Consider the following 15,588-nt stretch of genomic DNA (forward strand, 5'->3'; position numbering starts at 1 on the left):
TCTCTCCAGAGTCGCACAGAGCTGAGGAGATTGATGCTGGTCCACCCAGGGAGGCTTGTACTGTGGCCCGGGTCAGCCGGCTCAACCCCAGTTAACATACATAACCCCCCCCAAACTAAACCCAGCTAGCGAAAGATGAGACGATCCTTTCAGCGCAGCACTCAACATATGATTGATATTAACTGGAGAGTGGAGACCCGCTGTTGCATACACACACACACACACACACACACACACACACACACACACACACACACACACACACACACAGAAAGAGACACACACACACACACACAGAAAGAGACACACATACACACACACACACAGAAAGAGACACACACACACACAGAAAGAGACACACACACACACACAGAAAGAGACACACACACACACACACAAAGAAAGAGACACACACACACACAGAAAGAGACACACACACACACACACACACAGAAAGAGACACACACACACAGAGAAAGAGACACACACAGACACACACACACAGAAAGAGACACACACACACACAGAAAGAGACACACACAGACACACACACACAGAAAGAGACACACACACACAGAAAGAGACACACACACACACAGAAAGAGACACACACGCACACACACAAAGAAAGAGACACACACACACACACAGAAAGAGACACACACACACACACACACACAGAAAGAGACACACACACACAGAGAAAGAGACACACACACACACACACACACAGAAAGAGACACACACACACAGAGAAAGAGACACACACAGACACACACACACAGAAAGAGACACACACACACACACACACACAGAAAGAGACACACACACACAGAGAAAGAGACACACACAGACACACACACACAGAAAGAGACACACACACACACAGAAAGAGACACACACACACACAGAAAGAGACACACACGCACACACACAAAGAAAGAGACACACACACACACAGAAAGAGACACACACACACACACACACACAGAAAGACACACACACACACAGAGAAAGAGACACACACACACACACACACACAGAAAGAGACACACACACACAGAGAAAGAGACACACACAGACACACACACACAGAAAGAGACACACACACACACACACACACAGAAAGAGACACACACACACAGAGAAAGAGACACACACAGACACACACACACAGAAAGAGACACACACACACAAACACAGAAAGAGACACACACACACAGAAAGAGACACACACACACAGAAAGAGACACACACACACACAGAAAGAGACACACACACACACACAGAAAGAGACACACACACACACACACACAGAAAGAGACACACACACACACAGCAAAAGAGACACACACACACACACACAAAAAGAGACACACACACACACAGAAAGAGACACACACACAGACACACACACAGAAAGAGACACACACACACACACACACACACACACACAGAAAGAGACACACACACACAGAGAAAGAGACACACACACACACACACAGAAAGAGACACACACACACACACACAGAGAAAGACACACACACACACAGAAAGACACACATACACACACACACAGAAAGAGACACACACACACACACAGACAGAAAGAGGCACACACACACAGAAAGACACACACACACACACACACAGAAAGAGACACACACACACACACACACACAGAAAGAGACACACACACACACACAGACAGAAAGAGGCACACACACACACACAGAAAGACACACACACACACACACACAGAAAGAGAGACACACACACACACACACACACACAGAAAGAGACACACACACACACACACACACACACACAAAGAAAGAGAGACACACACACACACACACACAGAAAGAGACACACACACACACACACACACACACACAAAGAAAGAGAGACACACACACAGAGAAAGAGACACACACACACACAGAAAGAGACACACACACACACACACATACAGAAAGACACACACACACACACAGAAAGACACACACACACACACAGAGAAAGACACACACACACACAGAAAAAAGACACACACACACACACACACACACAGACAGAAAGAGACACACACAGAAAGAGACACACACACACACAGAAAGAGACACACACACACGTGCACACACACGTGCACACACGTGCACACACGTGCACACACTCACACACACAGACACATACACACACAATGTTTAATTCCTTTCAGGGTTCTCTGATGATGGCCCACTAACCCGAGCAGACTCCAGTCACTGTGTTTTCTTTTTCCCTCCTGCTGGTATGGTGTGGGTCATTTTTCTCCTTCCACCAACCCCACAATGTCCACATTACCCAGCAATTTAGGGACTTGTGGCAGTGACAAATAGCTTTTCTAAGGTCAATAATTTCCAGGTTTTGTTTGGAACGACTTATTAGCCATCTGTCCCGTAATTTCATCGATTTAGTAGACTATGTTTGGAAAAGCTAGTTGCTGTCTGGCTGTCTCTCTCTCTCTCTCTCTCTCTCTCTCCACTCCCTCCTTCTCTCTGTCTCTCTCTCCCCCCTCCTTCTCTCTGTCTCTCTCTCCCCATCCTTCTCTCTGTCTCTCTCTCCCCCTCCTTCTCTCTGTCTCTCTCTCCCCATCCTTCTCTCTGTCTCTCTCTCCCCCTCCTTCTCTCTGTCTCTCTCTCCCCCTCCTTTTCTCTGTCTCTCTCTCCCCCTCCTTTTCTCTGTCTCTCTCTCCCCCTCCTTCTCTCTGTCTCTCTCTCCACTCCATCCTTCTCTCTGTCTCTCTCTCCCCCTCCTTCTCTCTGTCTCTCTCTCCCCCTCCTTTTCTCTGTCTCTCTCTCCCCCTCCTTCTCTCTGTCTCTCTCTCCACTCCATCCTTCTCTCTGTCTCTCTCTCCCCCTCCTTTTCTCTGTCTCTCTCCCCCTCCTTCTCTCTGTCTCTCTCTCCTCCTCCTTCTCTCTGTCTCTCTCTCCCCCTCCTTCTCTCTGTCTCTCTCTCCCCCCTTCTCTCTTTCTCTCTCTCCCCATCCTTCTCTCTGTCTCCCCCTCCTTCTCTCTGTCTCCCCCTCCTTCTCTATGTCTCTCCCCTCCCCCATCCTTCTCTCTGTCTCTCTCTCCCCTCCTTCTCTCTGTCTCTCTCTCCTCCTCCTTCTCTCTGTCTCTCTCTCCCCCTCCTTCTCTCTTTCTCCCTCTCCCCATCCTTCTCTCTGTCTCTCTCCCCCCTCCTTCTCTCTGTCTCTCTCTCCTCCTCCTTCTCTCTGTCTCTCTCTCCCCCTCCTTCTCTCTGTCTCTCTCTCCCCCTCCTTCTCTCTTTCTCTCTCTCCCCATCCTTCTCTCTGTCTCCCCCTCCTTCTCTATGTCTCTCCCCTCCCCCATCCTTCTCTCTGTCTCTCTCTCCCCTCCTTCTCTCTGTCTCTCTCTCCTCCTCCTTCTCTCTGTCTCTCTCTCTCCCATCCTTCTCTCTCTCTCTCTCCCCCTCCTTCTCTCTGTCTCTCTCTCTCCCCCTCCTTCTCTCTTTCTCTCTCTCCCCATCCTTCTCTCTGTCTCCCCCCTCCTTCTCTATGTCTCTCCCCTCCCCCATCCTTCTCTCTGTCTCTCTCTCCCCCTCCTTCTACATTGAGACAGCTTGTCTGGTCGAAGTTCAGTTGTATTTGTATTTAATATGGATCCCCCAATAGCTGCAAGGGCAGCAGCTACTCTTCCTGGTGTCCAGCAAAGTTAGGACAGTCATAGACCATTTTAAAAACATTACAATATATTTCGCAACAGATGTCACAACACATTAAGTGTTGGAATCTGTCTGGAGGATTTTGTTGCCAAAATAACAAGTCCCATTTCCAAGATGCCTTCATAACATAAAATCATGTGAGTCAAACCAAAGAGAGACTCTAGCATGCTGTGCCTAGTGACAGTACCTCACAGAGCTTGCTGTCGGCACACATCAGGATGTGTCCGGAAAGAAGTGACAACCACTTGTCAACCAATGCCAAGACTAGAAAAACAGCTAGAAACAACACGTACTGGCTAACCAATATGGAGACGACAGCAGTTAACAGTGAAGACACAGTATCCAACTGTGAGACAACCATTCACAATGACAAACAAGGATAACAGACAAGACAGCCATTGCTAATGACAAGACTACGGCTAGAAGCAACAAATAACTACGAACCATTATTGCGTCGACACCCAAATGTGAACCAACCACTCACATTGATCACAATGACAATCGCAAACCGAGAGTGATGCTAACCATTAGCAATGACAAACACTGGCGGTGGTGATGACAAAATACTGGTGTGGAACGGCCATTAGTGGTGACAAAATAGTCGCTAACTCACCCAGCTGGGAGTCACAGAATGTGGGTGGACAGAGAGAGGGGTGAGGCCAAATAGCTCAAGCTACATCTGTTTAATAGTCTGGTCTGTTTCCTATCTATCGCTCTCTCTCTATCTCTCTCTCTCTCTCTCTCTCTCTCTCTCTCTGTCTCTCTCTCTCCCTCTCGATCTCTCTCTCTCTCTCTCTCGCTCTCTCTATCACTCTCTCTATCTCTCTCTCTCTCTCTCTCTCTCTCTCTCTCTCGCTCTCTCTCTATTCAATTCAATTCAATTCACTTTATTGGCATGACGTAACAATGTACATATTGTCAAAGCTTATTTTGGATATTTATAATATAAAAATAAATAAAACTGAGAATCAAATCAGCGGGACAACAGTAACAACAATATCCAAGGGTCAAAATGACCCTACATTGAACAATAACAATAAGCATACAGTAGAGTACATGTGCAGGTTGATTGGTCTGTCAGACACGGTCCCTCAACTTCTGGCAGGCAGCAATGTAGTGCGCTGCCAACCCACAGCTCTCTGCGTCCTCCCCCAACAGGCCGGGTAGCTTACTCTCATCAGAGAGGTCTTTGAAACCTTGAATAAGGGTTTCATATTTGGGGAAATAACACTCACAAAGCATTTTGCTTTGTGCTTGTGTTTGTGTTTCACAATAAGCAATATAGTTTTGTTTTGACTGTGTTGTAATTTGGTTTATCCTGATTGATTGGATGTTCTGGTCCTGAGGTTTCCGTGTGTTAGTAGAACAAGTATGTGAACTCAGCCCCAGGACCAGCTGGATGAGGGGACGCTTTTCTTTGCTCAGCTCTTGGCATTGCAGTGCTTGGTAATGATATGAGGGGGGTCACTGTATTTTAGATGTTTCCAAAACTTAATTGCTCTTTTTTGAGTTTTTATTATTAGTGGATATTGGCCTAATTCTGCCCTGCATGTATTGTTTGTAGTTTTCCTCTGGACATGTAGGAGAATCTTATAGAACTCTGCATGCAGGGTTTCAATGGGGTGCTTGTCCCATTTGATGAAATATTGTTCTGCAAGTGGACCCCACACCTCACTGCCATAAAGTGCAATTGGTTCAATGACATATTCAATTAGTTTTAGCCACATTTCAATTTGAATTAGCTTTTTAATGGCGTAGAATGCCCTGCGTGCTTTCTCTCTCAGCTCATTCACTGCCTCATTAAGGTGTCCAGTTGAGCTTATTTTTAAACCTAAGTAATTGTAGTGTGTGCAGTACTCTATATATTGTGTACCAATTGAGAACTTTGGTCTAGTTCCCTGAGATCTGGATCTTCTCTGGAAAATCATTATTTTAGTCTTTTTGGGGTTTACTGCCAGGGCCCCTGTCTGGCAGTACTGCTCTAGCAGGTCCAGGCTCTGCTGTAGGCCATGTGCTGTGGGTGACAGCAGACATAGGTCATCTGCAAAGAGTAGACATTTAAACTCTGAATTGTGGAGACTAACACCAGGGGCTGAGGTTTTTTTCTAGAATAGTGGCCAATTCGTTGATGTAAATATTGAAGAGTGCAGGGCTCAGATTGCAACCCTGACGAAGGCCCCCCTCTGGTTAAAGAATTCAGTTTTTTTCTTACCAATTTTAATGCTGCACGTATTGCCAGTATACATTGATTTAATTATGTCATATGTTTTACCCCCTACACCACTTTCAATAACTTTGTAGAACAGTCCGGTATGCCAAATAGAATCAAATGCTTTTTGGAAGTCGATAAAGCAAGCGTAAATTCTGGTATTATTTTGGTGGACATGTTTATCTATCAGGGTGTGTAGGGTGTAAATATTATCAGTTGTGCAATGTTTTGGTATAAATCCAATTTGGCTTTTACTCAAGACATTGTGCTTATTATTAAGGAAGTTTAGAACTCTTACATTTATAATATTACAGAAAACCTTCCCCAGGTTACTGTTCACACAAATGCCTCTGTAATTGTTAGGGTCAAATTTGTCTCCATTCTTAAAGATTGGGGTTATGAGTCCTTGATTCCAGATGTCAGGGAAATAACCTACACTCAGGATCAAATTAAACAGTTTTAATATAGCCAATTGAAATGTTGCACTAGTGAGTTTGAGCATCTCATTTAGGATGCCATCAGGTCCGCATGCCTTTTAAATGTGAGAGCCTGAAGTTTCTCATAGAGCTCCTGGTCAGTAATTGGGGAGTCCAGTGGATTTTGATTGTCCTTTATAGCTTTTTCTAATCCATTCAACTTCTCACGAATTTGCCGTTGTTCTGCGTTTGTGTCAATTTGAACGGTGTTTTAGAGTGTTTTTAAACAGGTATGTCACCATTTTGTATCGCTAATTCCTCTTGTTAAGATTTTTTAAAGTTTTTTCCAATTTTGCCAGAAGTTGTGTGTTTATGGACTCCTCAATTAGTGTCAGCTGCTTGCTGTTGTACTGTGCTTGTTTGGTTCTGAGTGTACGTTTATAGAGTTTTAAAGTCTCACAGTAATGAAGGCGTAATTCACCATTATTTGGGTCTCTGTGCTTTTGGTTGGAGGTGTTCTATGTTTTTTCCTTATAATTTTACCATCTGCATCAAACCAGTTGTCATCTGTGGTCATTTTTGTTTTGTTTTTTGTCAATTTCAATTGTGCTTCTTTTGCCGTTTGCCTGAATATATAGTTGATGTCTCCACCCTCTTTCTCTTTCTATTTAGACTGGGACTGTGTTTGGTTCTCTCTCTCCATTTCTCACTCTCTCGCCATCCCTCCCCTCTCTCTCTCTCCTTCTGTTTTGAGTCACGTCACTCAGTCACAGTGGGATCTGGCTGCTAAAACATTTATCTTTCTCATTTCTCTTTGGGAGAGACCTCAGCCGACACAAGAGCTAAGCAAACGCAGCTACACTCTCCAAGCCAACCTCTACAATAAAGAGCAAATATCTCTTAATGTTGGGCATTGTTGGACTGTCTGCTTGTATTGTCACTGCACTGGCTTATGACTGCACTCACTGCACTGCGTTATGACTGCACTCACTGCAGCCAATGTTGGGTGAAAGAGCTATAGGTTTTCTTACTTTAATTTTATATATTTATTTTGTACTTTTTACACCCTTTTTCCGTGATATCCAATTGGTAGTTACAGTGTTGTCCCATCGCTGTAACTCCCGTACAGACTCGGGAGAGGCGAAGTTCGAGAGCCACTGTGCAACTGGCGACCGAAGTCAGCGTGGAGTCGCTCGACCGCCACAAGGAATCGCTAGAGTGCAATGGGACAAGGACATCCCGACCGGCCAAAACCTCCCCTAACCCGGGTGACACTGGGCCAATTGTGCGCCGCCTCATGGGTCGCGGACCGGGAGATGAACCCTGGGATCAAATCCGGGGTCCGTAGTGATGCCTCAAGCACCGCGATGCAGTGCCTTAGAGCACTGCGCCACTCGGGGGGCCCTAGCTATGGGTTTTCTAGAAGCACATTATTCAGCTGTATCTTGACATACAGACAAAGGATGATAATAGCAGAGGATGATACGCTGACATTTAAAGAGCTGTATGATGAGGTTCAATGCAGAGAATGACAAGGTCCTAGTGAGGCAGGAAGAATGACTACATTTGTTGTTTCTTGAGTGGATGAGCTGTCATAACCACGTGGTGTTGTCTTCTTCCTTGTGTTACCCCCCCTCTCCCCAGCCCGGCAGTCCCCATGTAAACCCTATTAGGCATTTCTACATCACGCTGGAATCTGATGCGGGATGACACGTAAACACTAGACCAGGGACTGTATTCAGACTGATGTTCTCTTTCAACCCCTGGCCTCCACATTCACTCTGGTTGGCATCCCAAATGGCACACTATTCTCCATAGCGAACCACTTTCGACCAGTGCCCTACGAGTCCTGCTTAAAAGTAGTGCACTATAAAGGGAATAGGACGACATTTGGGAAGCAGCCTCTGTTCACTACATCTGGCCTTCACATGCAAGGCAGAAACTCTCTAGGACTGATGGGGAGGGAAGGAGGGGACCACCTCCCATCCACTTCTGACCTTTATTTTCCTCACAGCCTTTATTACCTCAGAGGTCTTCATCTGGACTGGGGAGGTTTCGGGTTTTAATATGAGGATTAAACCCCCACTATGTAGATTAAGCTGATAAGTGAAGAAAGTAAATGTCAAATTGGTATAAAGGGACGAATGTTGTGTAAAAGCTGAATGAAACATCCAAAGTTAATAGAGGAATCAGTATTAACTTGGAAAAGGTCACAATCAGTTAGTGGTGTAGCCTATGTGCTGTAACTAACTCCATGCAATTTTGTGGCTTTGCAGACATGGAGCCATGCAGACCATACTGTAAACAGAGTCTATGGGAAGGCTAACACTATGTCATCTCTAGACTTATACTGCAGATAAAAACTCAAATGAAACGCACCACAAACTACAGTAGCGTGCTACTATAACCATGTCCCTCATGTTAACTACTGGTTGTAATATACAGCTAAGAGAGTCACTCCCTCCTATGTTGATTCCTGCTGAGGAACGAACGACAGTGATGGGGTCTAAAGTTCAGGGAACCTATATGCTGTGTTCTTATGTAGAGGGTTTCGAGTTCACATCCTGGGTCGGGAAGATATGGCAAGACTATCTTTCATATGCAAAGAGATACCGTTATTGGTCGATATCCATTGGACATGTAGCAGCACCAGCCTATCATGGGATTCCTGAAGCCCCAACCTCCCTTCACATAATGGGCAGGCTAGGACTTTTCCTGCCCACTGGACCTGACCAGAAATAAACATTACCCTGAGGCTATAACTAGGTTACAGAGTTTCCCTTGTCAGGTCATGACACACACACACACACACTCTCAACACACATTATTCTTTAGTTGTATTGTTTTGTATTTCCCATTTGTGTGACTGTTCTTGTCTATCAGTGTATCCGTGTTATTGTCGTGTTTGATGTTTTTGTGTGGATGCCAGGAAGAATAGCTGCTGCTTCGGCAAAAGCAAATGGGGATCCCAATATGCAACAACCTGTCAGATGGGTGAACTACTGAACTTACTGTCTGTCCATCCAGACAAAACATCATCTTGACAGACAGATGGACTAAAGTAACCACTTAATCACAAAGGGATCATTGGATCTGATGCCAACCGGCTAAGATCTCAAACCATTAATCTTACTGTCATTGCAGATACACCAAACCACCTGTTCCTCAGCCGAAACAAAAGGCCCGAATTCATAAAACATCTGTAGGATGAGTGCTGATCTAGGATCAGGTCCTCGCTGTCCATGTAATCTCATTCAGTATGATCTAAAAGGCTAGACTGATCCTAGATCAGCACTCAGGAAGTGGATGAGGAATAGGCACCAATGTCTTATATCTCATGTAAAGCAGTCAGTTTCCAAGGAAATTAAATGAGGGTTCTGGTAAAGGGGAAAGAAAGGATTTAATCGAATAGATGTGATCTCATTCGGGGAATTGGCGAACCAGATAGTTTAAGGAAGTTCGTTGGGTTCGTGTTCTATGCTCCAAACAACTTGTCGGTTACATTTAGCAAATGATGATTGACTTTGATTAACTGCTATTAGTCATTCTGATTAAACTCAGTGTTCTTGAAGCATGTTGGAACTGATTTTAAAAACAGATGGGAAACAAAGTAAGACCAAAGTTGGAAGGAAAACAAGTTGAAGGTAAATCATTACAGTATAATATTACTGCAAAGCACCCTGATATCACCATGCAATATAACAAACAATCTGAAAATCATATTGGCTTGTAGATATGGGCAGTCAGCCACTACTAAACTATCAAAAAGTTGCCTTTAAGGCTTCAGAAAGAACGCAAATGTCATTGATCATTAACCACAAAGCATTTCCTGCTCTTTTCTATTTAAAAATTCATGCAAAAGTCTGACGTGTGCTTCTGCCTTCACTCTCCAAACCTCTGTGTGTGGGAAAGAGAGATATTAAAAGGGATAGTTCACCTCAATGACAAAAATCTACAGAACAGAGTGCAATCCATGCTTTTGTTTTGTTTGTTTTGTTTATTTAGCCACTGTCACCAACCGCTTATTTAGCTAGCTAGCATTTTCTAAACCTATAGAAGTCCAATATTAGCATGGATACGGCTGAACTATCCCTTTAAGAAGCACATATTGGTTGAGCTATCCCTTTATGATGCACATATTGATTGAGCTGTCCTTTTAAGATGCACATATTGGTTAAGCTGTCCCTTTAAGAAGCACATATTGGTTGAGCTGTCCCTTTAAGAAGCACATATTGGTTGAGCTATCCCTTTAAGAAGCACATATTGGTTGAGCTATCCCTTTATGATGCACATATTGGTTGAGCTGTCCCTTTAAGATGCACATATTGGTTGAGCTGTCCCTTTAAGATGCACATATTGGTTGAGCTATCCCTTTAAGATGTACATATTGGTTGAGCTATCCCTTTAAGAAGCACATATTGGTTGAGCTATCCCTTTAAGATGTACATATTGGTTGAGCTATCCCTTTAAGAAGCACATATTGGTTGAGCTATCCCTTTAAGAAGCACATATTGGTTGAGCTATCCCTTTAAGAAGCACATATTGGTTGAGCTATCCCTCTAAGAAGAACATATTGGTTGAGCTATCCCTTTAAGAAGCACATATTGGTTGAGCTATACCTTTAAGAAGCACATATTGGTTGAGCTATCCCTTTAAGAAGCACATATTGGTTGAGCTATCCCTTTAAGAAGCACATATTGGTTGAGCTATCCCTTTAAGATGTACATATTGGTTGAGCTATCCCTTTAAGAAGCACATATTGGTTGAGCTATCCCTTTAAGAAGCACATATTGGTTGAGCTATCCCTTTAAGATGTACATATTGGTTTAGCTATCCCTTTAAGATGCACATAGCACGGATAAGATGGCGCTAATAGACACAATCACCCAGTTTCACCCAGTGTACGCAACCATTAAACTTATGATTTGATAATGGTGACTCACGCACGTGCATCTTATGCTATGGCTAAGCAACTATTTCTATAACATCCCCATGTTAACAAGTTAAGATGGCTAATGTCTACCTGAAAACCTTTTTAAGTATGAACATGTGGATAAACAGCGTAGTCAGAGTGTATATCTGACCCACTGAACAAGCTCATATTCCATTGTTCAGTCATATTGAATAGCCTAGTATACAGTAAGAGGAAGTCACATGCTCTACCACACACATACACCCATCCAGCCGAGTCACAGATTTGTCCTGCCAACTCATTGACCATGGGAGTTGGCAAGACAGCACAAACAGATCTGGAACCAGGCTAACCCACCCACTTTCCAATACAGTAGTGATACAGTATACACAAAGGTGTCTCCCTCTAGGATCTTAGGATCTGCCCCAGCATCCTTCACACTCTACATTCATTTAATGCATATGTCATACAAAGCTATCTCTATGCCTGAAAACCAAAGCCCACAGCCAAGACATATTTGAATGGCTTTGACCATGGCTGTGCCCTAAATGGCTCCCTATTCCCTTTATAGTGCACTACTTTTGACCATAGGGCTCGGGACAAAAGTAACGCACTATAATGAGAATAAGATGCCGTTTAGGATGTAATCTGTCTCTCCCCACAACAGAAAATAATGAATCCTGGCAGACAGAACAGGAACATCAACGGCTGTCCTTCCTGAGACATCCCCAGGAGTTTCAATACTTTATAGACCCCACCCAGGGTTCAATGCAAGGCGAGGCTATACAGAGGGTTTGTTCAGTTGGAACGCATCCCAAAAACACTGGTCAACAGTCGGTCACTGTTCTGTTCCGTTAGCGGACAAGTAAACAAAACCCACATTGACAGATAGACATGAAAGCGACAGTTAAAGGGAAAGATAGATCACGCTGTGTGACAAGTACCATTCACCAGGATGACAGATCATTCAGTGCTACAGGAACGAAGAAGAAGGGGGGTAAGGTTTCCCTCCATCTACTTAAGTCAATCAATTACCCTGTAGATGATAGTCTGCTGGCAGAATTACAATGTCTTACAACATACATACTGTAGAAAACATGAAGACACTCTAAATCAATAGGGTGGTGGAAAGACTTACCTGATTTGCGCTTGGATGATCCATAGTCCCTAAAAAAGAAGCAAGAACAGAGGGACATGATGAGAGTCAAGTGAAGGACAGCAGCACAGAGGAGACACACATAGGGTGTCTGTCACTCCTTGACCTCGTTAACATACACACACACAGCTCAGCCTGCACGCAGAGATGGAGAGAGGTGTGTGTGTGTGTGTGTGTGTGTGAAAGGAGTGAGTGAGCGAGTATGAGAGTATGTATGTGAAAGAGAGACAGAGAGAGAGAGAGAGAGAGAGAGAGAGAGAGAGAGAGAGCGAGAGAGAGAGAGGGGAATGAGTAGGGCCAACTGACAACCTGGTCATGTGACGTTTGAAACGGCACCACCATCCTCCCTCCCTCCCTCCTCCTCCTCTTCAACCCCCCTTTTCTTGTTTCCTCCATCAGAGAGAAAAAGAGGGAGGATCTGTTTAAGTCTTCTTAATGGATTATTATTGGTTTATGTTGCCAGCTAAACTACGGCTAAATTAAGGACATGCGGACTGCGGAGCGGAGCTAGCCCTGCAGAATGTGTGTGTGTGTGTGTGTGTGTGTGTGTGTGTGTGTGTGTGCGTGCGTGCGTGCGTGCGTGCGTGTGTTAACTGCAGAGGGCAGAATGATGCTTGGAACAGCTTGGTGTTTCATCAGGATGACGATGCAGTTGGTGGTATTTTTAATGAGAGGTTAAGGAAATGATTCTCCGGGGCTGTTGCTGTGAGTGAACACACACACACACACACACTTCACCGAGACCAGATAACCAATCTAAGGTCTGTAGTCATCTCTCTCTACCTCCCTAGTGGCATAAAGGCATGATAGCCCTTTCAGAGTCAATGCCCTGCCTCAATTAGCCTCTTTGTAGCTCTCCACAGAGGATCATGAATAATGCACTTATATTGTTCTAATGGTCAGCCAGGTCGGGTCAGAATACTGACCATTGTGACCAGACGGACTCTAGCTCCTACCCTGGTGTCATCAGTGGTCAGCCGCTCTGGGCAGACGACCCTCCAGCTAAAGAGAAACAACTGAAGCTATTGTATTCAGCTGACAGTGAGACTATAGTTAGAGCTGGGATTTTAATGGAAATCATTTGGGGAAGGAGAATTCTTGCACCAGCTAGCAGGATATTTGCTTTTTCTGTCCTTGGTCTTGCCTGCTGCAGTGTTGGCAATGCTGCCAATATCCTCTTCTTTATGGGTGATAGAGATTTCCAGAATTTTCAATGGGCATGTTCACTTCCTTAGGATCCACTGCTAAGCTTCTATAGACATCCAGATATATATGTCCATATAGATATACCCACATAGAACAACAACACCAATTCTACATAATTTCTATAATTTTACACTATATAATTCCATGATTCTATATTCTGTAATTCTATGATTATTTAGTACATATTTCTATAATAATCTCACAATTCAACTCGGCAACATTTGTTTTGTATTGAACACTATTTAAAAACACTACTCTACACTTGTGTACTGTCAGTGCTGTCTACCTATAACCCCATAACAAAGGCCCACCTAGCTATGCCAGTCCCCCGTGTTGGAGAGTTAACAGGAGATGAGGTCTCACTTACAGAGTTTACAACACAATGTGACCTGAGCTAGGGGTAGTGGGCTACCAGGGCCTTTAAAACTACACAGACACAGAGGGAAGGCTCACAGGTTGACAGTCAAAACCTAAATAGTGGAGAGGAGAGGAGAGGAGAGGAGAGGAGAGGAGAGGAGAGGAGAGGAGAGGAGAGGAGAGGAGAGGAGAGGAGAGGAGAGGAGAGGAGAGGAGGAGAGGAACATCAGGGACATATTTTCAAGTTGAATATCTTTTTAAGCACTTAAAATACTAAAATACTTACTCAATCAATACTTAACTTGTATAAATAGTACAAGTAAACTGCCTTCCATGTTTCACGCTGTGTAGTAACGAAAGTGCTTGTTTGGTCGAACACCGCAGCAGGCTGAAAAGTACTTAATTGTACTCCTCTACCCTGGAGACTGTTAAACAATGCCTGCTGAGCTTCATTTACAAGGTAAACCTGTCCTGAACATCTTATAAAGACGTCAAAATCAAGAAAAGTCAACTGTGTAAGCACTTTTTCGTCCAACTGTAAATGTCCATGTGCATCGACCACAACCAGCAACTCCAGCTTTGGAATTTCTGTCCAGTTCTTTCTATTAGCAATGCTGTGCATCATCATCGTGTTGAGTGAGATAGATGGATCCATGGAAATAGAACGACTATGTCACACCCTGACCATAGTTTGCTTTGTATGTTTCTATGTTTTGGTTGGTCAGGGTGTGAGCTGAGTGGGCATTCTATGTTACATGTCTAGTTTGTCTATTTCTATGTCTGGCCTGATATGGTTCTCAATCAGAGGCAGGTGTTAGTCATTGTCTCTGATTGGGAACCATATTTAGGAAGCCTGTTTGGTGTTGGGTTTTGGGGGTGATTGTTCCTGTCTCTGTGCTTTCACCAGATAGGGCTGTTTCGGTTTTCGTTACGTTTGTTGTTTTTTGTAGTTTTTTGTATTGATTCGTGTTTTACGTTTGTTGATTAAACATGGATCGCAATCTACACGCCACATTTTGGTCCGCTTCTCCTTCACAACAGGAAGACCGTTACAGACTATTACATGGATGGATCAACGATGACACACTTACAGTAGCTAACTAATAACCCTTCATACGTGAGAACAAAAACAGTCTCCTGGTTAAATCGATACTGTGTGTGTTTCGATTCAGTTTTTTTTTTTAAACACTTTGAGGTGTATTCTCATCAGGGGCGCAACTTTCAGGTGGACATGTGACATTTATTTGGATACATCCATAACAAGGAGCTAATGAGTGGCGATTTCTCCAGGCATAGAAACTGTGCTCACTCGTCACAACACTGTTGTTTAGAGGAGCTAGCCAACAACACAGCTGGAGCAACACAATCACTTCCAACTGAAGCTGGAAAGACAGCAAATTAGCTGTGTTTCGTTTGACCTTTTTTCAATTGATATTTTTGGGGATATATCCATAAAAATGATGCCAGCTGATTCATGATTTCGAATAGCTGAGACACGCTGCCTGTCTGTCCCGTCCCGACTCCCAACACGTTCATTACTATGGGACAGCAGGAGATGGAATCTGACTACTGAAACAATGTTGCAAATGTTGGAGAGACAGACTGC

General features: G+C 44.0%; 1 protein-coding gene across 3 annotated transcripts in view; it reads right to left on the bottom strand.

Annotated features, from left to right (window-relative positions):
* Positions 1-12,569, bottom strand: part of LOC112262899 (SH3 and PX domain-containing protein 2A) — a 60,140-nt gene extending 47,571 nt beyond the window's left edge. For 2 of the 3 annotated variants that reach the window (XM_042303652.1, XM_042303646.1), the window contains exon 1: positions 12,402-12,567. In XM_042303652.1, coding sequence (XP_042159586.1) covers positions 12,402-12,459 — 58 coding nt within the window. In that variant the 5' untranslated portion in view covers positions 12,460-12,567. Of the gene's footprint in view, positions 1-12,401 lie in introns of all 3 variants that reach the window. The other variant, XM_042303653.1, reaches the window with a different exon arrangement.
* Between the last annotated feature and the right edge of the window lie 3,019 nt (positions 12,570-15,588).

This window comes from Oncorhynchus tshawytscha, linkage group LG02 (genome assembly GCF_018296145.1).
Source record: "Oncorhynchus tshawytscha isolate Ot180627B linkage group LG02, Otsh_v2.0, whole genome shotgun sequence".
NCBI lineage: Eukaryota > Metazoa > Chordata > Actinopteri > Salmoniformes > Salmonidae > Oncorhynchus > Oncorhynchus tshawytscha.